General features: G+C 39.1%; 2 protein-coding genes across 2 annotated transcripts; one reads left to right on the top strand and one right to left on the bottom strand.

The window, feature by feature from the left end:
- Window positions 1-947: 947 nt before the first annotated feature.
- On the bottom strand, window positions 948-16643 carry f5 (coagulation factor V). The gene is made up of 25 exons (XM_054614842.1): window positions 16421-16643; window positions 15957-16039; window positions 14559-14681; window positions 13296-13508; window positions 13027-13194; window positions 11422-11643; window positions 11145-11310; window positions 10588-10768; window positions 9295-9391; window positions 8974-9179; window positions 8632-8779; window positions 8300-8512; window positions 5666-7739; window positions 5381-5549; window positions 4770-5006; window positions 4363-4579; window positions 3939-4118; window positions 3619-3735; window positions 3457-3528; window positions 3230-3315; window positions 2966-3121; window positions 2711-2855; window positions 2041-2192; window positions 1612-1794; window positions 948-1509 (listed from the first exon to the last, which is right to left on the bottom strand). The coding sequence occupies exons 1-25, from the start codon at window positions 16576-16578 to the stop codon at window positions 1363-1365; spliced, it is 5913 nt and encodes a 1970-aa protein (XP_054470817.1). The 5' UTR covers window positions 16579-16643; the 3' UTR covers window positions 948-1362.
- A 3096-nt stretch (window positions 16644-19739) lies between these two features.
- Window positions 19740-25811, top strand: slc35a5 (solute carrier family 35 member A5). Its single transcript, XM_054615531.1, has 10 exons — window positions 19740-19801; window positions 21105-21261; window positions 21430-21528; window positions 21613-21746; window positions 22060-22127; window positions 22630-22818; window positions 22958-23158; window positions 23251-23378; window positions 24099-24367; window positions 24840-25811. Exons 2-10 carry the CDS (start codon window positions 21135-21137, stop codon window positions 24906-24908), a joined length of 1284 nt encoding a protein of 427 aa, XP_054471506.1. The 5' UTR covers window positions 19740-19801; window positions 21105-21134; the 3' UTR covers window positions 24909-25811.
- Window positions 25812-25941: the final 130 nt, after the last annotated feature.

Raw genomic sequence — 25941 nt, 5'->3', positions numbered from 1 at the left:
TTTTAAAAGCACATTTATATTTATATTAAGGTTATATGCCATTTTTTAAAACTCATAATCTAAGAACTGCTCAAACAGGACCTTAAAAGTCTGAAGTCATATTGATCTGTACATGATCTGCATTGATGTTACCAGGTAGAGGTCAATCATAGAAAACTTTTTCACACTGACATGAAAATATTTATTCCAGACCTGATCTTCAGCAAAGATGAAGCTGGAGCGACATCTGGTGGTGTGCCGTCGTAATTGCAATCAAGCTGATGTTTTGGACCTTTGTTTTAGCCATGCCTTTGCTTCCATGTGAGGTGGGAAATGTTGAAAACAAACAGTTGAGATTGACAGTCAACACATTCGCTTGTTTCTGAGCTTTCAACCGTATCACACAGTCTTTATCAGCATGTCCTTTCCTCTCCAGGTGCTTGCTAACAAGAAGTTTTTTCATCCTGAGAAAGTGTATAAACTCTGCTACCAATGTAAGACACTGGGGGTTTACCTTACCAATCTTTCCCTGAACTTCTGTACCATATTGTTTCTCTTTTGTTTAACTACATCAGCTTGGTTGTCACTTGTTTCTCGGACGTGAATCGACAGTTTTCCCAAAAGCCCCAGACAGCCAGTTGCCCAATAAAGCTCTCCGTGAGTTATTTTGTCTTCACAGATCAGAAGCACGCAGGACGGCCACGCTGAGACTTTCACACCTCCGGCGCCCAGTTTAACATGATCAGCAAATGGACAAACATGCCATGTGTTTGCAGCTGCACGTGTCCGTTGACTCTGGAGGCCCTGAGTGGCTGCTTAACGACAGCCTGGCGTCAGCAGAGGTGCTGAAAGTGACACCTTCAGGACACCATGAGAAGATATCAGTGCTACTCTTACTTTGGACACCATGACGGACAGAATACATTCATTATATGTCCTCATACCTCACTGACCCGGACACCAGAAAATAAGAATAGGAATCATATTTATTAAAAAATAAATTACATGAGCTCTACTTACATATTTACAATCATTTAGAGTAATTCGTGATGGACAAACATGCCATATATAATCTTAAAAATACAACTAGTATTTCAATAACACAAAACTATTGACAAAAGGTTGAAAATGACCTACTTCACTTAACAATGAGTTTTATAGCTCATTTTAACTGGGCACATATTTGCTTTAATAAAACACTTTGCACATCTTATGAGTTTTGGCCTAAACAATATATGTAAGTATGTGTTTGTTTTTTCCTGCACACAAGGGCAGTGATATATTTATGCATGTATCATCCTCCATACATGACCCTATGTCTGGTACACTGCATGTGTGTGTTTTACTTGACCCTTCATCATTTGGTATGCATGTATCTGTGTGTCACTCAAAGTCACAGCCCAGTAGTTCTATTCTCATGGTGATGGAGTTCATCCAGCTTCTGGGGATGATTCGGATGAAGCGGGAGAAAATAGGAGGGTAGATGTAGTTCTTCACGTGGTCGTTGTTATTTGTGTTTCCCAAGAAAGTCTGGATTTGCGGAAAGAGAGGAAGACAATGTTTAGAAACTCCAGTCACTGGTGAACTGGTTCATTTAATTACAATTTCCATGTATATTTTGCCGCTGTTCACCTTGAAAGAGAGGTTCTCATCATCTGTGTACTGACTCCAGTGTTTCCCATTGTCGCTGTACTGCAGAGCGTAGGAAATGACATACTGCTCTTTCCCCAGAGACTTGGCTCCTTGTGTTATGATACCTGTGATCTTCTTAACTTGGGGCAGCTCCACCTGAAGCCACTGGTTCATGTCACGGTACTGTGGATGGGAGGGGGAACAGAAAGGGAGAGAGAGAGATAATAGCTTTAACCTGTTGGTGGGTACGTGCATGCATTTATGAACTACCAAAGGATTATTTGTTCTATTTAATTCACAATTCTGACATTTTTAAAGGTTTTTGGAGGCTGCAGGTGTGTCACAGGATCAAACACATTCTACCTGATGCCCTCTATTAATTTGAATGCCCCTAATTTTGACCCATCATGTCGGTGTTAGGATTTGTACCTTTGACTGCCATGCATTGATGGTGCCCTGTTTGTTGAGCCGTGCAAGAGAAGGTTTCCAGGGTCCAGAGTACCAGCTGGAGGCCGAGGAGCTGGCTGTGATGCGTTGGTCTTCTATCAGTCTGCTCTCCATCCCCAGAGGCACAGAGCAGCCTGAGGAAAGATAAGAAAATGTCTCATTTACAGGAACCCCAACTCAGGATTTGTTAAAAAATGATCTATTATAAAATGTACAAAAGAGTGCCACCCAATGGTTAGATTTGCAAATTGAGCATGCTCAATCTGGAGCACATGTGGTGGATGTGCACAGCAAATAAGGTGAAACTACAAAAATGTATTGATGAGTTAATTAAAAAGGCAACACACAATTTACACCACATTTTGCAAGAAAATATGGAGCTCATAGTGGGTGTGCTCACTAAATTTCCTGCAATTTGGAGAATCTATTAGCAAATTTGGCACACAAAAAAGACACTGTACAAACAAAGAAAAAAAAGAAGCTAGTTATGTGGCTGGTGAACAATGTACGAAATGTTTTTTAAAAATATGGAGGTTCAGAGGAAACTATGCAACTCTGCGTTGAAAAACCAAAGAGTACAATCAAAGATTTTGAATATTTGTGAATTTGAAAAAAACAGATTCCTTGTCGTCATTGTACAGTAACATCTTACCGTCAAGCTCACAGCCGTAGAACTCCATGCGGACTGTGGCCGTGTTGTACCATTCAATTGGGTGTAGCCTTACAAACCGTCCAATCACAGGAGGAGAGAAGGTGTTTGTTTTAACCTCGTAGGCTTCCTGGTTCCCAATGAACACCTGGTGAAAGAGGGAGAGACAGACAGAGTGAAGCAAAATTGTGATCACACACAATTCTCTCTTAGTTTGTGGCTGTTTGTGTCGAACAAAGGTGACCAAACTTCTCCCACCTTCCTGAGGTGCTGGCTGTCGCCCTTATAGAAGATCCACTTCCGGCGGTCGGTGCTGTAGGAGATCAAGTACTTGATCACATACTGGGAATGGAACATCTGCCTGGCTCCCTGTGTGGCCACCTGGCTGAGCACAACTGGCCTCTGGAAGTCCACCTGTACAAGGGAGATACATGGGTACCAGGCATTCACATAGAAAGCAAGTGCACATATGTATATGTACTCAAACACACACACACACACACACACACCGACATCGCATACCTGAATCCAACTTTTGTTCTGATCGGTGCTCCATGCGTTGTATTGACCGTTATTGTTCAATCTGGCCAGATGTGGCACCCAGTTACCTTCAAAGATGGAAATATATTGTCATTCCTCTTTTGATATTTAGTTTACAGCAACAATTTCACGGTCATTTTGATTGCAGTTGTATTTAGTGTATTTATTGCCAATGCAGTTGGGTCCAGACAGGAGGAGTGCACGGCTACCTCTGGTGTTGATTGCTGTGATCTGGTCATTTTTCACGCTGCCTGATTCTAAACCCAGCGGACGGTAGCAGTCTTGGAGTAGAAGACAAGCAACATGTCAATATAAAAACACAACTAAAGCAGTATCTGTGAATGCTGCAGAGCTGTTCAGTTGATTTGTACCGTTATCGAGAACCAGAAAGAGTGTCTGCATTCCTTTCTGTTGGTTGAAACCCACTTCTGTCTCCAGCTGCCACAGGCCAGGTTTGGATGGGTACATCTCCAGAGTGGCAAAGCTCCCTGCAAACACAGTTCGGTACAGTAATTACACTGAAACATACTGCCTGTGCTACAGAGTTGACATCAAATATAGCCTGTAGCTATTCTTCATGTTAGAGTATTCAGGTATCGTCAAATCCAAATAATGTAAAGTCCTATTCGACACTTGAAAGCACAAAGGAAGCAGAAGGTTTTACATAACAAACAGACTTCATGTTGCTCACCAGGCAGCAGTGGGTAGACGGCCTGTCTATGGTTGGTGATCTTCTTGTGGATGAACGTCTGTCCGTGGAAGTGGACGCTCTGAAAGTCTGTTGGAGAACCCATGTTGATCAGGTACCAGCACACCAGCTGGTTGGTGTACATCCTCAGTCCCTTCAGGTTGTATATGATGCCATTGATGGCTGGGGAAACAATACACAAAAAATACATTTTTATCATTTTGGTCAGGGGATTTTTTTTTTTTGGAACTGATTAATCTTGAATGCGTGGAAGAAAACTTATTTCTCATTTCTACCCATATTTTTGACATGATATCAACAGTGGATGTAGTAATTATGTATTCCTTTAATTCTACGTTATAATATATTAATGTTTGGGAAGATAGATCATTAAATTCAGGCTAAATGAAGCTACTTAATGCATTACAGTGGAATTTGAGGTTATCCGTTAAGTTGTTGTCCATAATTCTTCTTCGGCTTTTCCTTTGCATCCTCTCGTGGTTCTTCTCGTAGTACCAGCTCTGCGACTCATCGAAGGTCATGAAAAGCAGCGTGAACTCCCTCATGTCTGGTTTGTTCTTGTCCTGGGTGCCCTCTCGACACACCAACAAAGGCCCGATCAAGCCAGAGTGCATATCCCTTTCCTAAGAGACAGAGCATACATTAGGTTTAATATTGGTTCCTAAATTCTGTTTTTATGTTGCCACTAGGGGATGCCACAGCCAACGACACAAATTCTAAACACAGTGGCTTTAATATGTATTTGTAAATAGCAGTCCGACATAATAAATTTATTTTGAGTTAATAACTATCAACAAAGTACAGATTACTCACCGGATTGACACCTGAATAGTAGGCCCAAGTCCGACAGTGAGACCCGGCTGGTATCAGCCCAACCATGGAAGGAACCTTCCATATATATGTGAAGGTGGTATTGGGTTGAACCTCATTGTCGTATTGATACCAGTACTTAGAGCCATCGTTATAGGACAGACCCTCTGTCTGCTTGGTATAGCTAACCCCATTTGGGTGTAGGGAGTACGGACGTTTGGCTTTGTTCTTGAACACCACCTATAAGAGAAAAAGACACATTATGGCCTTAAAGGAAGAGTTAGAAAAGGTGGAAATGATTTTGAAGTTTGTTTTCTTGCAGAGAGTTAGATAAAAAGATTGATATGACATTCATCTCTGTCATGTAAATATGAAGCTAAAGCCAGTTTGCTTAGTTTAGCAGAGGAACAGCTATTTCTATTACACGCCCCCCAAAAAAGGTCAGGTACAAAACTTCTTGTGTTTCTGTACGTTTCAAACTATAGAGATTTAAAAAAAATTCAAACTATTCTATTAAGGCATGGTTTACATGAAGCAACAATCAGACGATGAATGCTTCACAAAGAGAATAGAATCCCAGAAGAGCTATACAGATTATGGTTTAGCAGTCTTACCATGATGCTTTGTCCAACCTCCGCCTTAATGACAGGTCCCAGGATGCCTAGATGCTCATCGATCTCTCCACGGATGTCAGGTGTGCTGAAGCTGCTGTCCATGTAACCTCGGAAAACCGCCTTGGTGAACTTAGTTTCTCTGCTGTTTTGTTGGGACTTGTCTTGCCTACTGTGGCGAAAACAGGAACTCATTTCAGCTTTGCGTGCGTTTAGATGTGTACCCTCTGTAGTTGTGTCTTTTAAACATGTCATATGAGCTTTTCTCACTGCTATCTCTGAGCTTACCTCTGTCCGTAGCCACCGTAATCCCACTCAACCTCCTCTGCAGCGATGAAATAAGTCCTCACATTCGAGCCTGAGAGTTTTAAGTAGTATTTGGTTGTTTCATCCAGGTTCAGATTCTTAATGTCATCATGCTTGCTGTAGGGGTCTACGTAGGTCACAAACTCGTATTCATCTGCGTTCATATTTTCGTCATCTATCTTTAGATGAGCTGGTTCTCCCCCAGGAATGTACAGCTCGTAGTCGCTGAAATCCGGCCGGGGCACACCGATGACCACGGGCATGTTGATGAGCGACTCCTCATCGGAGACAAGCTGTTGGGAAAGAGGTCGTGACCCGCGCGGGGTCATGCCTGGATTGAAACCACGAGGAGAGAACGGTAAGGCACCCCTGGACTGAGGCTTGTATTCCTTCTTCTTCTTCGTTTTCATGCCTTGGCCCTTCTCGGGCCACTGTCGGAGGTTCACCTTCTTGATCTTCTTCTTTGGCGGCGCCGTTGTTTGAGTGGTTTCTCGATCAAGATATTTCATGATGTAGTCAGAAATGTCCATGGGTTCCATTTGGTGGGTTCCATCATAAGTCCAGTTGTGCCCCTGCGTTTTGACGGAGGTGGTTTTAATCACCTCTGATTTGTTTTCTGAAAGGTAGATATGCACTTCTTCACTGTGGTCTGTGGCACTTAGCTCCTCAGAGTTGATCTTTCTTGAAATAATCTCCTCTGATGAATTTGATCTGGATGCATTCGCTGTGACATTCTGTGGCGGCTCAGTTACGAGCAGAACGTTTGTTGCATTTTCAAGGCTGGAATTGGCTGAAATAGTCAAGTCAGAGGAATTCGTTGGAACTTCAAATGAGCTCAAATACTCTGGCTCTTCTGCGGTGATCAGGGATTCATTGTCTCTAGTTATGTTGTCTGTGCTCTCCACCTCCAACTCTAAAATGGTCAAGTTGCTTCTGTCTATGCTGCTGAAGTTTACCTCTCCAACATGGAGATCTATCTCCGATGGAATAGACGATGAACGGTTTCTTCCATCTGCTGATACGTTAACATGTTTAGCTGCTGTGTTATTCTCATCTTCTTCTTCTGCACTGTGTGACAGAGTTGTGGCGTTATTGTTGCTGGTATTGGATAGCGGCACAGAGTAAGAGAACACGTCCCCTCTGGTGAGTCTCTCCTCTGAGTCCTCCGCCAACGCCATGCCCACAGAAGTCTGGTTATCACCGGTCAGGGTTACATTCATTCTTTCAGTCTCCATGATAGAACTTGAATTTCCTCTTGAAGTTTCAGTAAGATTGGCAGTTTCTTGTGACGCAACCGTAAGATTTGTAATCTCGTTTGATACATTTCCAACCATTGATAACACCGTAGCATTGTGAGCTGTTATGTTCTTTGTGTCAGACACTGTGGCGTTATCAATATTTGGGTCTACAGACACACTGCTGTTTGTAGTTGTGCTGTCATTCTTTGGTGATATATTTGGGCTATAAAAAACGGTCATGTTCTCTGTTTTATTCACAGAAGAATTGCCAAAAGTTGATGATGTGCTATTGTTCTGCACGTGTGTTGTGTTCTCAATTATGCTTTGGTTCAGCAAATGAACTGCAGTAGGGTTAAGTCCATCCACCTCTGTCCAATTTGAAAATAATGTCTCATTTAGTGCATTTGGCTTTGGAATAGAAGTCTGTCTTTTATTCTTTGTCTCATTGAAATTAGGGTTGATATTCATATCTCCACCAGGCACGTCAGTAGCATCATAGTTGAGGAAAGAGAGGTCCAGCTTCTCCACATCTGAGTCACTAGATTGGTTCTTCAGAGACCTGAGACCTAATTCATCTGCAAACAGGTCTGTGTAATAGTCTGTCTCCGTTGGTGTGTTTAATTCAGCTGTTGGCTTATTCTCTTCTTTAATGATATCAGTCAAGCTCATGGGGTTCCACACAGTAAATTCTTTGAACTCTTGATCGTCATCGTCAGTGTAGTCGTACTGGTGATCACGATAGCACTCAACATCCTGAAACTTAACGCGCACTCCTTTGGTTGTCTCATGGGAATTCAGGGAAGCCATGAGCCACACACCTGGTTCAAGAGAGACATAAAAAGAAATCATGATAATGAAAAACTAAGCGGCTGTCACTTTACAAAAATGTTGTATAGTGTATTTAACTATCAATCGTCTCTATATATTTACATACGAGGGCCCTGAGAGCTCAACATAAACAAATGAGAAAAAATCTTGTTTACAATTTGAGGAAACATGGGCAGCACTTAGAAAAATGAAGCTCACAACACAACGGAAACTGTTGAAACTGCGAAACTCACGCAAGATGGTTGTTGATGGATGGATGTTCAAGCATTGATGTTGAGTGGTTAAGGTTAGGCATTGACCTTGAATGGCTGGTGCAGATTTGTAATTTGCTTGTGTTGTGTCTATTTGCATGTTTTCTTAATTGTGTTTAGCTCTTGGGGAAACCGCACTTACAAATAATATCACACAGTCTTATAAACAGTATATTCTGTCTATTGACTTTCTGTTGTCATGATATTTTCTCAATTTAAAGGTATCCCTACAAATGAAATATTGTGATACATAATCCATAATTTGACATTACAAAAAAAAAAAAAACTACAAAACTGACCAATGTTGTCCATGTTCATAGTGATGGTCTCTCCAGTCATCGGGTAGAGGCTGAGGAAGTCCTCCATCTGCCCATTCAGATCAAATGGATGGCCGTAGAAAGTAGCTGTCTGGATGTAGTCCTGAGCTCCAATGCTGGACACGTGCCATGTCGCAACCTCACCATTGCAGAAGCCCAAGAGCGGACCACTCTCAAACACATAACCGTTGATTGCTGTGAAGAAATTTACATGGAGGTCAGTCGTCTGACAGCAGCAAGCTGAAGGCAATGCAGTTCGATGTATGAACAAATAATGGAGTGAATACATATATTTGAGCTTTTATTAAACTTACTGTGCATGACATTGGACTTATAAAAGTCCGGGTCCGCCTTGTTGACTTTGGATCGATCGCAGTATTGGTGGATGTTGTCATCCAGGTACCAGCTCTTGTTCTCGTCGAAGACAGCCAACATAGCATGCTGCTCCTTGTCTGCTTTCAGCTGTAGAAACAAACCAAAATAATATTTTCTATTGTTATATTTTGCCTTTTAATCTCAACAGTTTTCTCTGTCAAAATATCTAGTAGGAAAGTGGACATTAGTTAGACCAATATCAGTGGTCTAACTAACGTAACAAGTGTTATAATACAGAATCGATGGCCAACATGCCTAAAAAAAATGTAGCATCTTTTTACCTGCACACCCCTCTTATTGAGGGACCGACTCTTGCAGATGAGGATTTGTCCGATCAGTCCTGAGGCGATGTCGCGTGGTGTGTTCACGGCGCTGTGGTACAGTCGGGTCAAACACCGAGAGTCCCCGTCGAAAGGCTCATCTTCGTCGACCACTTTCCATAAGTAGGTGTGTGTCTCACCTGGCTGAACGCCATGAGACTGGTTGCCTAACAAACACATTGAGATAAACCTCATCAATTTCTTTGTTATCCTCTTTCCTATGGTGAAACCAGAGTGGACAGCTTCGATTCATTAGTTTTACTGGGAGGACAGGTTTCGTACCTCCTGCTGGGTAGTTGACTCCCTCTTCTGACTTCTCTATTGTCAGTCCATGTGGATAGATACTGTAGGGCCTGGAGGCCATGTTCTTAAAAACAATCTGTAAACAGACAGGAGGACGAGTGAGGACACGCTGTCTGTAGACTGATAAATACTCGGGCCTGATAATCAGAATCAGAATCAGAATCAGCTTTATTTGCCAAATATGGATAGACAAATAAAAACAGAAAACAAGGACAGCAAAGTAGGAAAGGAAGGCATAAACATTTAACTTATATATATACAAGTATAAATATCAATATATAGATACAAAAATGCGTAAATGAACATAAAAACACAACAACAATGAAATGGAATTAAAAGAGCAGAATGGAGGTAATAGTGCAAAATGGAGGTGCTATTGACTTAAGTTTTAGAGTGACACATGATCTCTGAGTTTGCTCTGTGCTCACTGTTTTTCAAATACCACTGACTGTGAGGTTAAAGTGCTTTCTTTCAGCTTCAATTTAACAGTGTTTATATCCACAGCAGATGAACAGCAGAAGAACCGAAGCCACTTTAACATTTTTAAGTTTTACCAATTTTGGAAGAAGCAGAACAAAAGAAGTTAATTAATATTCAAGATTTAAGACAAATTTAAATCTTGAATATTAATTAATCTTCTTTTGTCCTTTGCAGTCAAGAGATGAAATCTAACATCAGATACCAGACACAGAAATATTCCACTATTTGGTCATAAAGAGCTTTTTAGTTGACTTTCCCATAAGTGGAGCACTATTTGTAAAAGTGTGTCCTTCACTCTATATCCATACTTACCCAGAATGCATGTGGTACCCTCAAATGCCCTACAAGCTATTAGGTAATGCTTAAATTTAGAGTACAATGTGCTGGAACAAAACTTTCTGACTCTACTGTACTGCATTTTAAAGGCAGTCCCTTTATATCGAAGGAGAACAATAATGTCTTCCATTTGAATGTTTCTTCATTCAATGCCTGTTTGTTTTTATAAGATAAGATAAAATAAGATAATCCTTTATTAGTCCCGCAGCAGGGAAATTTGCAGGATTACAGCAGCAGAGAGGATAGAGCAAACAAGAACAAGATCAAAACAAGTATTATAAATAAGTAATAACACAGTAAAGAACATTAAATAAGTTTAAAAAAAGTTCAAAATCCACAATAACTAATACTAATACTGTTTTTCTTTGCATTTTTCTGGTTTTATATCATTCAATACACTGTATTAATGCCTAAATACATTCCTGGCATTTCGTCTTAATTGTATTGTGATCTCACCTCGATGACATCTCTGATTTGCGCTTTGATCACTGGGCCCGAGATCCCAAGCTCATTTTTCCTTTGCTTGAGCTCTGACCTTTCAGTGAATGACTCGTTCTTGTACAGCGTGTACACCGCCTTCTTGTACTTCCCACCTATGCGTGTTGATGACTGTTTCAGGTACTGGAACTTGAAGTCCCTGCACATAAGACAACCTTTATTTAATTTAGAGACATTGATAAACTTCCGTAATAGAACAAGGCCATTTAAAACACTGCACTTCCACCTGTGGTGGCCCTTCAAGTTTAAATAGAGCTTAAAGAGTTGAGGAATTCTCTACATGGATGCAGCGGAGTAAAACCCAGAAAATAACTTCTTCAGCAACGTACTGAATATCTGGCCTATCTAAATTCTATAGCGATACATTTAAATACAACAGAAGCACCTCACATTAATCATAAACACAAAGGATATATTTTTCCACAGAGGGATGTCAGATAAGTTTCCGTTTTCACCTTTAAAAATGTTATGAAATTCATAAAATGCTTTAAAATGTATCTGCAAATGCTGCTTACCCCTCAATGTGTTCTTGCGTATTAGGTGCATAGTCCCAGGTAATTTCCTCAGCAGCTATGTAGTACGTCCACACCCTGCTGTGTCGTTTCTGTTCGATGGTCATCCTTCGCTGCGGAGCATTGAAGCCATCACACTTTTTCACATCCACGAAACCGTGCATGCCAGCTGCAAAGGCAGAGACTCATTACTTCTTGTACATTTTGTGACATTTGTAAACGTTATCTATGTCTATGCTGGACAATGATCTATTCATCTCCTGAGTAGAGAAACACGTACCCTCCATGTGCTTGAAGGTGTGCGAGGACAGCAGCCAGCGGCCTGCGTGGAGAGCCACCATGCTGGCGGTGGCGGTGGAGCCAGTGATCAGGCCGATCGATGACACTTTATGCCCGGTCTGCTGCAGAACCTGGCCGTTCATGTGCACAGAGAAGACCTCAGGCTCTGAACTCATACCCACCAGATGCAGGCTCACAGAGGAGTAGGCACACACACTGACATCTGGACAGAGAAGACGGAACTGTTGGTCGGTTTGTGTATTTTTTCTTTCAACTGATTTGTATATGCAGGACATCTGGTAAATGTCTTTTTTACTGACTGTACACAGTGAAGTGTACTACTCAGCATAAATCTGTACATATAAGCAGTGATGGAAGAAGTGTTTGGATCATTTATTTGAGTAAAAATAGTCACAACAGAAAACTAATACATCACTAGTAAAGCTCATCTGTAAAATGAGGACGTGTTACCATTAAAAATGATTCTGTCTGTTTATATAATATTTTAGTTATTGTGGATTTTTAAAGTTTTTTACTTATTTATTATTCTTTACTTTTATTACTTATTTATAATACTTGTTTTGATCTTATTATTTACTTATGTCTCTTGTTTGCACTATCCTCCCTGATGCTGTAATCCTGCAAATTTCCCCGCTGTGGGACTAATACAGGATTATCTTATTTTATTTTATATTATCTTATCTTATCATAGTTTCAAGAGCAAAGAACATCATCGAGAGAAGCCTTGTTGAAGTTAAGTGACGATTAAAAAAAAAAATGGTCACAATGAAGTGTTTTTACATACAAAGATATTCAACAAGTTGAAGGTAAGATGTCCTGTATTGTATATTAGTACTCCTCAAAGTGCGTTATTCCATTTTTACAGTGGGCACTTATAGACGCTGAAAATTTTGATTAGTCAACATATAAGTGATAAAAAAAGAAATATCTAGTTCCTGCAGCTATTCTCTCTTTTCATACCACCGAGGACGTCATCTATGACTCAAGGAAACCGTGATTGGCAATTTCTGAAATGTTATTAACTAAATAATAATAATTTTACCCCAAAAATATGAGGTTGTGTTTAAGTCATCATTAATTTTTTTGAAAAGGTGTTTGCAGACAATTTAGTTTTAGGGTTCCAGCTTTCTTTTTCTTTTCTTACAATAAAACTAAACTGAATATCTTTGGATTTTGGACAGAAAACAAAGCATCTGAAGACAATGGTTTGGGTTTTGGGAAATTGTAATGGGCAGTTTTACTATTTTCATACTTTTATTATGGACAGAGCTGTTTAAAAAATAAAAATAATAATCTACAGATTAACATAAATATAAATAGTGTTCAAAGCTTAAACATATCAAACAAAAAAAGGCTGGCCTGACTTTAAGTCATCAGTGTATTTGCAGCATCATTGTCATGGCTACTTGCAGTTTGAAATACTTTCCGCACTGACTTATAAAGGAGGTTTGTCTATTAACCAAAACTCAGTCTGAGGTGTCCTGATGTGTCATGTTTTTAAAATAAATCTCCAAGGTTACCTGAACAACTGACTGGCTGTCTCACTCTCTAACTCAATGAGCGATAAATGACCGGACAGACTAACCAGGCAGTGATCCCATTGTGTATCCGTTGATGGTGTATTTCACATGGTTGTCATGGTTGTCATGGCAGTTTGGTTGTTTGTACTTGCTCTCCCTCTCATCAAAAACCCCAAAGAGGAACACGTACTCCTGGTGGACGCCGACCTGCTGCCCCGACTCATCCAGACTGCCTGAGAGAGAAAATCCAAAATAATGACAAATATACAGGATGTAGGTGCAACAGCAACTGATCCTTTATGATTTGAAACACAGCTAACTTTTTACTGCTTACCAGGCTTGCAGACGAGCAAAGTACCGATGAGGCCCGAGTTGTAGTCCTGGACAACATTTTTGTGTGAGATATAGGTGTAGGTGAGACAGGTGGGGTCATGTGGCTGTGGAGAAACATCTGATGTCACCTCCCAGTAGTAAACGTGTTGGCTGTTAGGCTGCACCACGTCGTCCTCTTTCTCTTTCTGTGACGTGTTGTCAAAGTAGTTGGCCCCTGCAAAAAACAAATAAAGCATTCATCTTGAATAAAAGAAAAAAATCCCTACGTTGAGGTTAAATAGGGAATCATGTTGGAATGGTTTAATTAATTAAACAGGCCCTATTATGCTATTTCCCGGGTGCATATTTTTATATCAAGTTACAGTTACAACATGTTTACATGCGTTAATGCCCATAATCCTCCTTCTTTTTCTCATCCTGGCCAGCACCTCTTCTCACCCTCTCTCTGAAATGCTCCATTGTAGCTCCTCCCTCCAGAAAGCAAAGTCTGCTCTGATTGGTCAGCTAGCTCTGTTGTGATTGGTCAACGTTTCACATTTCCAAAAACTCTTCCTCCAGAGCTTCAGCTCCGTCTCTCTCTTTTGTTATTTGAGGGCCAAACTAGCCGGAGAGTTTTACGTCACTTCCGTAACATTGTGACCTCATAAAGTTACATTATGACCTCATAAAGTTACAGAAGTGAAGGAGAGAATTCAATGGAGCTGTTTCAGGAGCTCAGGAGCTTCTGAGGGGGAGGGTAACTTCAGGTTTTACACTCTACGGACCTTTTACATGTACAAAAAAATATATAACACAGTAAAGAAGAGGGAAAAAGTGGAAAAGCATAATAGGGCCACTTTAAATCCCATTGCTGAGCAGGTGTCTGAGGAGATTATCAATTTTCCTAACAAAAAAGACTTTCCTGCAAGCTGTTCTTAAATTTTCATTAAGAGCAAATTAAGGAGCGCTTAGTTTCAAATGGCACTAATCCCCTGTTTCTGGAAACAGACAGTGATTTCCTATAGGGCTTACCAATGCTTCTTGTTGGACTTCAGTACAGTCTACCCCGATAATCTGCCTGTCCTGGTTAATATTTTAGAAAAAGACAAACAAGGTTGTTTGTTTGGTTGGCTAATCTTGTGCAATTAACGGAATGAGTAACATCCATGAGCACCCACAATGACCTGTACAGACAAGACTGAAAGTGTTGCTGCTGCTTTCTTCGGGGGGGTTTTGGCCACAGCTGTCACATTCATCTGCAGCTGAGTAAACATAATCAACCCACCCTCCGACTGTTTCCCGTAAGCGACCCCGTGTGGGTGGATGCTGTGCGGTCCTGTGGCCATGTTTTTGAAAGTGACGACGATGGTCTCGCCCTCCTCCGCCCTCAGTGTGGGTCCGAGTAGACCTGCGGAGACAAAGACACGATGAAATTTATTTGGAATCCTCAACAGTTGTATGTTTTGGTATATCATCATGACTCATAACTGACCGTTATATGATTTCAACATTGGCCCACATATTGTAATATCTTACTTTCCTGATTCTCTCCTAGAAAATAAATAATATATAACTGTTATTTTCTAGGAACGTTCCTGGAAAACAAATATTCTTTGGTACTTATTATAAGGAAAAATGAGAAAGTATTCATTTGGGACAATGGAACTATGGTTGAAAAAAAAAATAGTTCCTACATGAAACGGCTCACAATGAGATCTGTGATTTATCGTAAAAGTAACCAGGTCATGATTTCTGGAAAGAGACATCATTGTTGAAATGTATTTATACATTTTTGGGAGCTTTGAGCACCACAAACCTAGTTCCATTTAGCCAATTTATATTTAATAGAAGGAAGACTTCTCTACGGCTGATATTTCCAAAAACTAGGCAACTTGCATCAAAGCAATCTAGATTGATTAATAGCACTTCAGGTAAGAATAAATAATAAAAAAATGATTTTGGGGGGAACTGTCCTTTTAAGAACCTGTCAATGTATAACAGTTTGTAAAAATATAAGGAAGTGAAACAGTAGTTAGGAGTCATGACGTTAACAATTTCACAATTCTTTCTAGAGAAATTCATCTTTGAACAAATTGTAAGCTGCTCATATAATTCACTAACTGTGCTGTTCTACATACTGGTGCCGCATTAAAAGAAAAAAACATGCCCAACTGAATGCAGGCTTGTAATATCTCCTGTGCCTGAAGAACATTTTTGTCTCTATACTGCTGAACACCTTTCATCCAAAAGATATTCACCTATTTGATGTTTTAAATTACAGAGATGGAGAGCCATGCATGACAAGTCTCTACAAAATGTCCCATAGGTGTTCATTTGGTTTGAGATCTGATGACAATGAAGGCCATAATATGATTCATATCAGTTTCATACTCAACACACCATTTATCTGCATATGTTTTGATTTTATGCTAATTTAATCAGGTTTATCCTTTAGTTTCTCATTCATCTGCATAATCTCCCTTTAATAACTCTTTTTATTTTGTGTGATTTCAAATTTTATACTCAGATAAATGTAGCAGTTGAAAACATTCAAATTGTCCCACTAATTAGTACTGAAGGACCTGTTGGTAACAGTTATGTTCATATCAATTTCTTTCTGAGAAATGTTTAGGAAAAATTAAGTTTAAATCTGAGTAGAAAGGGGGGTTTCTTAGGAGTTTACCTAACCAGGAGGGATGAGTCTTAGCCTGTCTGAAGTCTTCGTCATACTCCCGAAATACCGTTTTCCTATAGGTGGGACCAAACCTAAGGAATCAAAGAAAAAGACAAAACATGAATCTGCACACAAGAAAAAAACAGCAGCACAGCATATCAACAAGATAAGGACTTTAAGATGTGAAGGTACAAGTTTCCTCACATGTTGCAAGTACGTTGTGTCTAAATGTGTGTCTGACTATATCACATGATAAAGAACAGACTGCCAGAGAAATAAAGTACAAATTGTACTGTTTTTACGGCACGCACAACTTTAATAACAGATTGTGCGTCAAAACGTCTTTGATAAGCTCAGGAGGACAGAATTCAAATAATATTAATAAGACAAAAATACAATAGAAAATAATGAAATTAGAATAATCAAAATATTCGACACAAGTCGCATGTCTAATTCTGAAACCAGTATCCTACCTGTTTGTGTCATTGTTAGAGTAGTCCCAGTCTATCTCCTCGGCAGCGATGTAATAGTGTCTCTCTTTGGGCTGCTGGTCTGCTTTGACATGTAGGAGAGTAAGAAGAACCAGGACAGGCAGAAGACACCAAGATCTGGTCCAGAAACAGAGCCTCATATCTGGGCTTAATCCTCCAGGTGAAACCGGTCTGCTCTACAAGTGAAGGAGCTGTGATCTGACAGAGAGGTGGTCTTCGCTCTCTGCTTTATCTCGTCATTGACACAAACACACACACACACACACACACACACACACACACACACACACACACACACACACACACACACACACACACACACACACACACACACACACACACACACACACACACACACGCTTTTAAACATTATGTCCCAGGGCAATGAACTGTCTCTTGAAATTGAAACCTTGTGTGTGTGTTGCTGTGAGTCATCCCTGAGGGGTGTGCTTTTTCCCATCATCTCAGAAACAGCAAGACGATGTAAATAACATTGCAAAATGTTTCTCCGACCTCAAAATGTTCCATGAACTCATCCAGTAAAAAACACGCCATAATTCAAGAAACCGTTGTTGTGATAGGTGGGGACAAACCAACCCCAAACCATACACAATAGACAAATTCTTAAATGTTTTGTAAACCTCTCAGCATGCATCATTTCATCAATAGCACCTAACGAAATGTTATAAGTTACTTGCCTAACATTCAGAACCTTTTCTAATTTTAAGAACACTTATCCATAGAAGACAGATTTATCACCTCTCATTTTAATTATTGCAATTCTCGTCATCAATCAGTTGTCAACCTTATCTGAAGTACATTGCATCCAAAATGCAGCACAAATACTCCTAACTTGGACTAAGAAGAGGCTGTTTATCTCTTCCCTGTTCTAGCCTTCTGTCATTGTTTATCAGTGATAATAAATGATTCTTTCTATATATAGCAGATTATTAATCATATACATTACCTCCACTGTGATTTTGACAGAAAAACACAGCTGTCTTCTATTGTTTGAAAGTCAAAAGTCTCTTTCATCTCTGAACACACTGAACGTCATAGCGGAGTATGTGGTTAGTGATCCGTAGTAATATGACCACACCCAGCTGTGATTTAGCGTAGTACTATAGTGCCAGACTAATTGCTGCACAGGGTGTGGAGAAAGCACGCTGTCTGGTGGAATTTCCTGTATAATTAAAGAGGTGTTGTAATGTTGGCCAATGTGGAGAGAATTTTGACTACTTCATACTGAAATACATTTATAAGTTGATCATGTGTTTTAGGGATATCTGCCTAGTAACTGCAGCTGTCAGACGAATATAGTGGAGTGAAAAGTACAATATTTCTTGCTCAATACTAGGGAAGAAGAAGTATCTGTATATGTGTCCAAACTTTTGACTGGTACTGTATTTTAAAAAGTATTTAAATGTATAAGTATGAAGCCCTTATTATTATTAACTAACAAGACAGACACTATTGTTACAATATGTTTCTTCATTCAATGCCTGTTTGTTTTTATAAGATAAGATAAGATAATCCTTTATTAGTCCCGCAGCGGGGAAATTTACAGGATTACAGCAGCATAGAGGATAGTGCAAACAAGAGACATAGTAAAAAAAACCAAGATCAAAATAAGTATTATAAATAAGCAAATGAGCAATAAAAAACAGTAAAGAATCCACAAAACTGAAATATTATATAAACATACAGTACCAGTCAAAAGTTTGGACACACCTTCTCATTCAACTACTTTGAAGAATCTAAAATATAAAACATATTCTGGTTTGTTGAGCATTTGTTTGTTTACCACATAATTCCATATGTGTTCCTTCATAGTTTGGATGTCTTCAATATTAATCTACAATGTAGAAAAAAAATAAAAAAATAAAGAAAAACCATTGAATGAGAAGGTGTGTCCAAACTTTTGACTGGTACTGTATAAATATTAGATTTAGATGGACCCTCATGATCTTTCTATAGAACAAATACTGGAGATTAAGATGGTATATTTAAAAAAAAAAAGTTTCAGTCACATAATAAGGGAATTGCATACACATTTTTAGACAAAGACAATTGAATTATACATGATATTATAGTTCTACATTATACATACAGTACCAGTCAAAAGTTTGGACACACCTTCTCATTCAACTACTTTGAAGAATGTAAAATATAAAACATATTCTGGTTTGTTGAGCATTTGTTTGTTTACCACATAATTCCATATCTGTTCCTTCATAATTTGGATGTCTTCAATATTAATCTACAATGTAGAAGAACATAAAAATAAAGAAAAAACATTGAATGAGAAGGTGTGTCCAAACTTTTGACTGGTACTGTATATATATATAAATAAATAAAAATAAAAATAATTTATATATATATATATATATATATATATATAATTTTTATTTTTATTTATTTATAAAAATAACTTTTGACTGGTACTGTATATATATATAAATAAATAAATAAATAAAAATAAAAATACATATATATATAATAATATATATAATATTATTTTTATTTATTTATAAAAATAAATAATATTATATATATATATATTATTTTTACTGTTTTTTTTATTTATTTATACATATATACAGTACCAGTGAAAAGTTTGGACAACCTTCTCATTCAACTACTTTGAAGAATCTAAAATATAAAACATATTCTGGTTTGTTGAGCATTTGTTTGTTTACCACATAATTCCATATGTGTTCCTTCATAGTGTGGATGTCTTCAATGTAGAAAAAAATAAAGATAAAAATAAAGAAAAACCATTGAATGAGAAGGTGTGTCCAAACTTTTGACTGGTACTGTATATATATATATATATATAAAAAATAAATAAATAAAAAAAAACTAAAAATAATATATATATATATATATATATATATATATAATATATATAAAAATATATATTTTTTTATTTATTTATAAAAAATAATATAATATATATATATATATTATTTTTATTTTTATTTATTTATATATATATACAGTACCAGTCAAAAGTCTGGACACACCTTCTCATTCAACTACTTTGAAGAATCTAAAATATAAAACATATTCTGGTTTGTTGAGCATTTGTTTGTTTACCACATAATTCCATATGTGTTCCTTCATAGTTTGGATGTCTTCAATATTAATCTACAATGTAGAAAAAAATAACAATACAAATAAAGAAAAACCATTGAATGAGAAGGTGTGTCCAAACTTTTGACTGAGGGATGACGTGCGTACGGGATGACGTGCGTACGGGATGACGTCATACACGGAACTTCAGTGTGCCAGTGCGCATGCGCCGATTTACCCAGGAAGCTCAATGGTTCAGCTATGTCCAGGAAGAAAGAGCAATAACACGTGAGTAGCACCTTAGAGGGGTTTATGTTCCCATATTATTGACTGTGCATTCATAAGACACACATAAGAAGGGTTTAAAGGGGCAGGTTGTCTTTATTGGAGGTGTTTGTTGGTAGAAACACGACAGCTGTTTACACTGTGTTTGTTTGGTTGAATTATTGCAGTAAATTAAATATATGTGCAGACTAGGTTATGTTATCATTCTGTATGTGTCCTTTAGAATATGACATGTCAGAAAATAGTAAAAAAAATGGTCAAATGGTTTCTTTTGTTTGATTAACAGTCCAGACCCCCCCCAAATATATTTAATTAAAGATGCACAAAAATAACAATATGATATGACAATTAAGAAGCTGTGACTTGAAATAAGTTTTTATGTTTGAATATTCTGGCCTTGTCTCATCGCCAGCATCATATTCAGATTGAAGCACTGGAGCTTTGTGTTTGTTTTCTGACAATACAACCTTTATTAAATACAATGGAGACCTTAACAAAAGGGGTTTGGTGTAATTTATGTGCCTGGTTGTTGCTGCTTTTTATGCCTGATCCTCCATCAGAAGATAGTTCCCAAAAACCCAGATGGAATCAACACAGTTCCAACAAAGACAGAACATTATTAACCTTCATTGAGGGATTATTTATAAGAAGGCTACATATATTCTATCTTTATTTTGTTGTATAGTATGTGTATTTATTGTCTGTGTCTGTGTAGTTGTATAGTATGTGTATTTATTGTCTGTGTAGTTGTATAGTATGTGTATTTATTGTCTGTGTAGTTGTATAGTATGTGTATTTATTGTCTGTGTAGTTGTATAGTATGTGTATTTATTGTCTGTGTAGTTGTATAGTATGTGTATTTATTGTCTGTGTAGTTGTATAGTATGTGTATTTATTGTCTGTGTAGTTGTATAGTATGTGTATTTATTGTCTGTGTAGTTGTATAGTATGTGTATTTATTGTCTGTGTCTGTGTAGTTGAGCTGCTGCAACACTTGAATTTCCCCCATGGGGATCAATAAAGGAATATAATATAATATTAATAGGTAACAGTCCATGATTAGCTCCTGGGGAACAACCACTTAAAAACTCAAACCCTTTTATTAAGGATTGTCCAAAAGGTTTTTAACCACAGAACCTTTTAAACTGATGAAAATGACTGCATTGATCTCACTAGTGTTGGACAGAGAAAGAGCTTTCTTTTGTAATGCAGATTCTGAAGCTTAAACTCGGGGTACCTCAGATACTGGGCACCAGCTTGATACCAGCACTGTGTGTCTCTGTGTTCTGTATTGTTTTAAAAACAGGTTTGACTGCATCCAGATCCAGTCCTAGCCATGGTGCGCTGCCATTCGTGCACCAGGCTGTGCTCCCGGTCGTCGGCCTACACGCTGGCCCTCGGCCTGGGCTTCGTCACTTTGGGGACCAGTCGAATCATCCTGCTCAAATTCTCTGCCAATGCTGGTGACTGACAGATATTACTTTTTTCTGTTTCCCACAGAGATGTGATATTACTGCGATGTAATAAGCCAGCACACATTTGAATAACATGTTATAAAACAGTTGTATTGTTTTGCTGAAGTGTGTTACTACTTATTGACTGTGTCTCTTTTTTTGTGGTCAATTTTGCAGAGAACAAGTATGACTTCCTCCCTGCATCCGTCAATCTGTTTGCTGAGTTACTCAAACTGCTCTTCTGTCTGGCCATGTCAGTCCGAGTCATAGTCAAAGGTACACATTGAAGTCACAGCCGTCTCAGAGTGTGTGTGTGTGTGTGATGATGTGTTAATTTGTTCTTTTTGTCCGTCTCTTCAGAGGGACGATCATGCAGAGAGCTTGGCTTTTCCTCCAGCTCATCCTTCCTCAATTCCCTGAAATGGGCTGTCCCTGCTTTCCTCTACTTCCTTGACAACCTCATCATCTTCTACGTGATGACTTACCTGCAGCCTGTAAGTTAAAACTTCAATATTTATTCACATGACCAGGACCTAAAGGACATATTGTGTTTAAGCTTTACATCCGGGCTTCTGGAGACAAGTCTGCTGCATTAATTCCAGTTATTTAACCATCATTAACATGCAAACTACACCTTATTCAAAACATATTTTAACTTCAGCGAAGAGAGTAATATCAATGAAGATTCAACCCTTTCTTATCACTTCAGCTGTTTACAAAATGTCCTGCACAAAGACTTGGTTATATTCTTTTGCTATCACTCTGCTGTTTTATCTCTAAACCAGCTGTTCCTCCTCTTGTCCACAGGCCATGGCAGTGTTGTTCTCCAACTTTGTCATCCTGACCACAGCTGTACTCTTCAGACTTGTTCTGAAGTAAGTAGATTTACAATTGATCACCCTGTATTGTTTGGTTCTTCAGTATGATAGTGTGTGTGTGTGTGTTTTGACTGATTAGAGGGGCTGAGTGTGAATCAGCACATTCCCTGTTGAGATGCTGTTGCTTTTTCCACCCCTTTTCTTTTTTTGCTTGTTTAGAAGATAAGTCTTCTATTTAACCAAATAGATACTGAAATGTTTCTCTCATTAGCTTCAAAGTGAGATTTCTACACTGTAGAACAATGTCAATAAATCCATTGTAACTGTTCCACTGCTAAAGTCATTAAAGCCACACTGTAGTTGAGTGAAATACTCAAAGTTAACCACTTTTTATTGGTACACCAGTTAAAATTTGACATTTTGTGCATCATTTTGTACACATTACAATGTAATTTTACATATTTAATGCTTTTCGAAATCTTGAGATCTTGACACTGAACACAGCTTCATGTCAACCACAGAGGAAACTAAAGTTTTTGTTTCTCGCCTTTTCTTTTAGGAGGCGTCTGTCCTGGGTTCAGTGGGCAGCGTTATTTGTCCTCTTCCTGTCCATTGTTTCCTTGACGACGGGATCAGGGAGCAGCCAAAACTCCATAGCCGTACCAGGTCTCCACTCAAACCCCCTCTCCACCCCCTCCAACTCCTGCCTTCTCTACACACAGCTGCTGGAGCAGATGAGGAACAGCAGGTACGTTTCTTTCTTGTTGTCCTGGTGTCTACATCAGTGTTTATAATTCAATGATTCTCCAGGCTGTGAGTGGGACTTATTGTTTGGCTTTGTTAGTATATTTTCATTTCCTTTGTTCACATCTTTTCTCCCACCACAGTGCCACTGAATCGTGGGTGTCCTCCCTGCCCGGGCAGGCGTGGAGGGACAGGGTGGTGGAGAAGCTTCGCTCTCTGGGTGTGGGTCACATCCTGCTCCTCCTCCAGTGCTTCATCTCCGCCATGGCCAACATCTACAATGAGAAGATCCTCAAAGAAGGAAACCAGCTCACTGAGAGCATCTTCATCCAGAACAGTAAACTGTGAGAGGCCACTTATGAGGAACATAATAAGGCAGAAGACACATGGCTAAATTGACTGCTAATCCTAAATCCTTTGCTTCATGGTTCTGTAGGTATGCCTTTGGTGTGGTGTTTAACAGTCTGACCCTCGGGCTGGGCAGTGAGGCTCGAGGCCTCACCGTGCACTGTGGCCTCCTCCATGGACATAATGTCTACTCCCTGTGTCTGGTGCTGGTCACTGGTGAGTGACCTCATGCCTAAATAACTAACTCTACTAATATCTTTCATGGTCTGATAGCACTGTGGTTACGTCTAGTCAATAATTAGTGTGTTGGTAGGTGGATCTTTTTTCACACTTGGACAGCTCAAGGCTAGCTGTTTCCCACTTTCCCACAGCTAACCCACTTTTGGCTGTAGTTTCACATGTAACAAACAGATATGAGAGTGGTATCAATGTACTCATCAAACTCTCAGCAAGAAAACGTTAAAGCAAATGTCCTAAAATGTCATACTATCCCTTTAAGGTTAGGATAGAGATAAAGAAAAGATAATAATCATGATTTGGAATATGAAAAGCTTGTGTTTATGGCCCAATAAACCAACTTTGATGGCTAATAGGAGAGAGGACACAAACTCTCCTCTCCTTATTTTGCGATGCTCTCCAACAACGTCAGACCGTTTGCATGATACATCCGCCCTGGCTAGGAAATACAAACAACATTTTTTGCAGTCGTAGTTTGTGACTACTTACAAGAGGTCACTTTTCAGGTCGTTTTACGCTTTTAAGCAAATGAGGACTGCTTTGTTTATATGGTAAGGAGAGTGACTAGAAAACTGTCTCCAAATAAAAGCTGCAGAGTTATTAAAATAACGAAACATCATTAAGGCTTTCTAAGTATACACATAAGATATTTAAGGTGCACATTTGAAAAACTCACCCTCCTCTCTGTCTTCTCCTCAGCTGCCCTGGGTTTATCTGTGGCCTTCATCTTGAAATTCAGAGACAACATGTTCCACGTGCTGACAGGCCAGATCACCACAGTCCTGGTCACCGCCTTCTCCCTCTTCCTCTTCGACTTCCGCCCCTCGCTGGACTTCTTCCTCCAGGCTCCCACGGTCCTGCTGGCCATCTTTATCTACAACGCCAGCCGGCCCAAGGACTTGGAATACAGCCTGCAGCAGGAGAAACTGCGGGTCATCAACGGAGAGGTGTTCGAGAGGTCCAGAGGGGTACGGAGCCAACCGCAAAACACACAGAAAACCTTCACTGGTCACATTGCACACGCTTTTTCTCACACAGCGTCACTCACCTCACCCCCATGTAAAGCCCCTTCCTCTCCTCCCACGCACATACCGAGCTCTCTGTGGGAAGCGTGGCTCTCATTTCTCTATAATGTGATTTCTTCAGTGAAGGAGGAAACCTGATTCCTTGCTTTGTAAACAACATTCAGACGCATGCTGGTGCATTACCTCACGTAATTTCATTAGGTCAGAGTCGTCTATTGGATTTAGAAAGAGGAAGCTATTAAACAGAACAGATCTGTATGGGGGCCTCATGAGGACACTGTCCTGCAGGACTTTGACGTAGTTAAGTTGAAAAGTTAAACGTTTGCTGATGATACTAAGATGTTTGTCTTAGAAATACCTTTTTGTCCACTGTTCTGCATGTATTTTAAATTTCTCTTTGTGTTTTCTGTCGCAGGACGGCGAGGAGCTGGAACTCCTGACAAAGCCAAACACAGACAGTGAATCCGAGGAAGAGTCTTTGTAGTACCGGCTCTCTTACAGGACTACAAGAACATTTTCTTCTTCACTGCTGCTACTATGAAGCTGCAGTAAAGACTTGTCTTCATGGAAGCAGCATGGTCGCCGGTTCCGTCAGTCAAAGCATTTATTTGAATGACTGTCAGCAGGTCAACGTGAACAATGGATTGTGTGATGAACTCTTAGATAACTAAATCTATTGTGTATATTTTGAAAAATGTGCCTGTCTGCATAGGAGTACTGTTGATGAAACACCAGTAATACATCAGTGTATGTGCCGGGAATTAATCCTCACTGTTTTTGCCATTTTGGATCATTAAGGCTTTCTGTTATCAATAATGTCTTCAAAAGATTCCTGTCATATGTGCAGCTATTTCACTGCTTGCAGGTGATTGATGGGTTCAATATTCTGAACCCAATTGTACACAGTTTTATGATTGTATAAGGTCATATTGTTGTTTTTGATTGTTGTTGGCATCGTTAGCAATCTAGCGTCAATATTTAAACAATGTGAAAAACAGAAGCACAGCATGCCAGCACAAAATCACAAACTATACCTTCAGAAAAAAAACATGCACAACAGGAACAATGTGTCCATTGCAGTGTACAGGGCTTATTATACTTCTGCTCAATCAGTGTATTGTCTTAAATATGAACCAGAGCTATGAGCATTTACAGAATTTACAAGTTTGTATGCCTGAATTTCTGAAAGCACAACCTAGTGGCTCTTGGTTCTCCTTCTTGGCCTTGAACATTACTTTTCTTTTTGCCACATTGCGGAAAATTGATGTAGTTCAACAGTGAAATACCATGAATATATATTTCTGTTAAGATTCTTCTTGTTCCAAAAAACTGCTTTCATTTTGTGTAAATAATCCAAGCGGTGATGACAATTAAAATTGCAATATAGACAAGTGTGTGGAAAGAAGAAGAATGGGTCATAGGTGTGTTGAAAAAGGATGGGGACAATATAGGTTAAAAGCCTATTTGTTTTAATATATATATATATTTCATTCCTACCATAATACAGCACAGGTTTT

The sequence above is a fragment of the Anoplopoma fimbria genome, chromosome 16 (assembly GCF_027596085.1).
Source record: "Anoplopoma fimbria isolate UVic2021 breed Golden Eagle Sablefish chromosome 16, Afim_UVic_2022, whole genome shotgun sequence".
NCBI classification, from domain to species: Eukaryota; Metazoa; Chordata; class Actinopteri; order Perciformes; family Anoplopomatidae; genus Anoplopoma; species Anoplopoma fimbria.
This window is presented reverse-complemented; position numbering and strand designations above follow the sequence as displayed.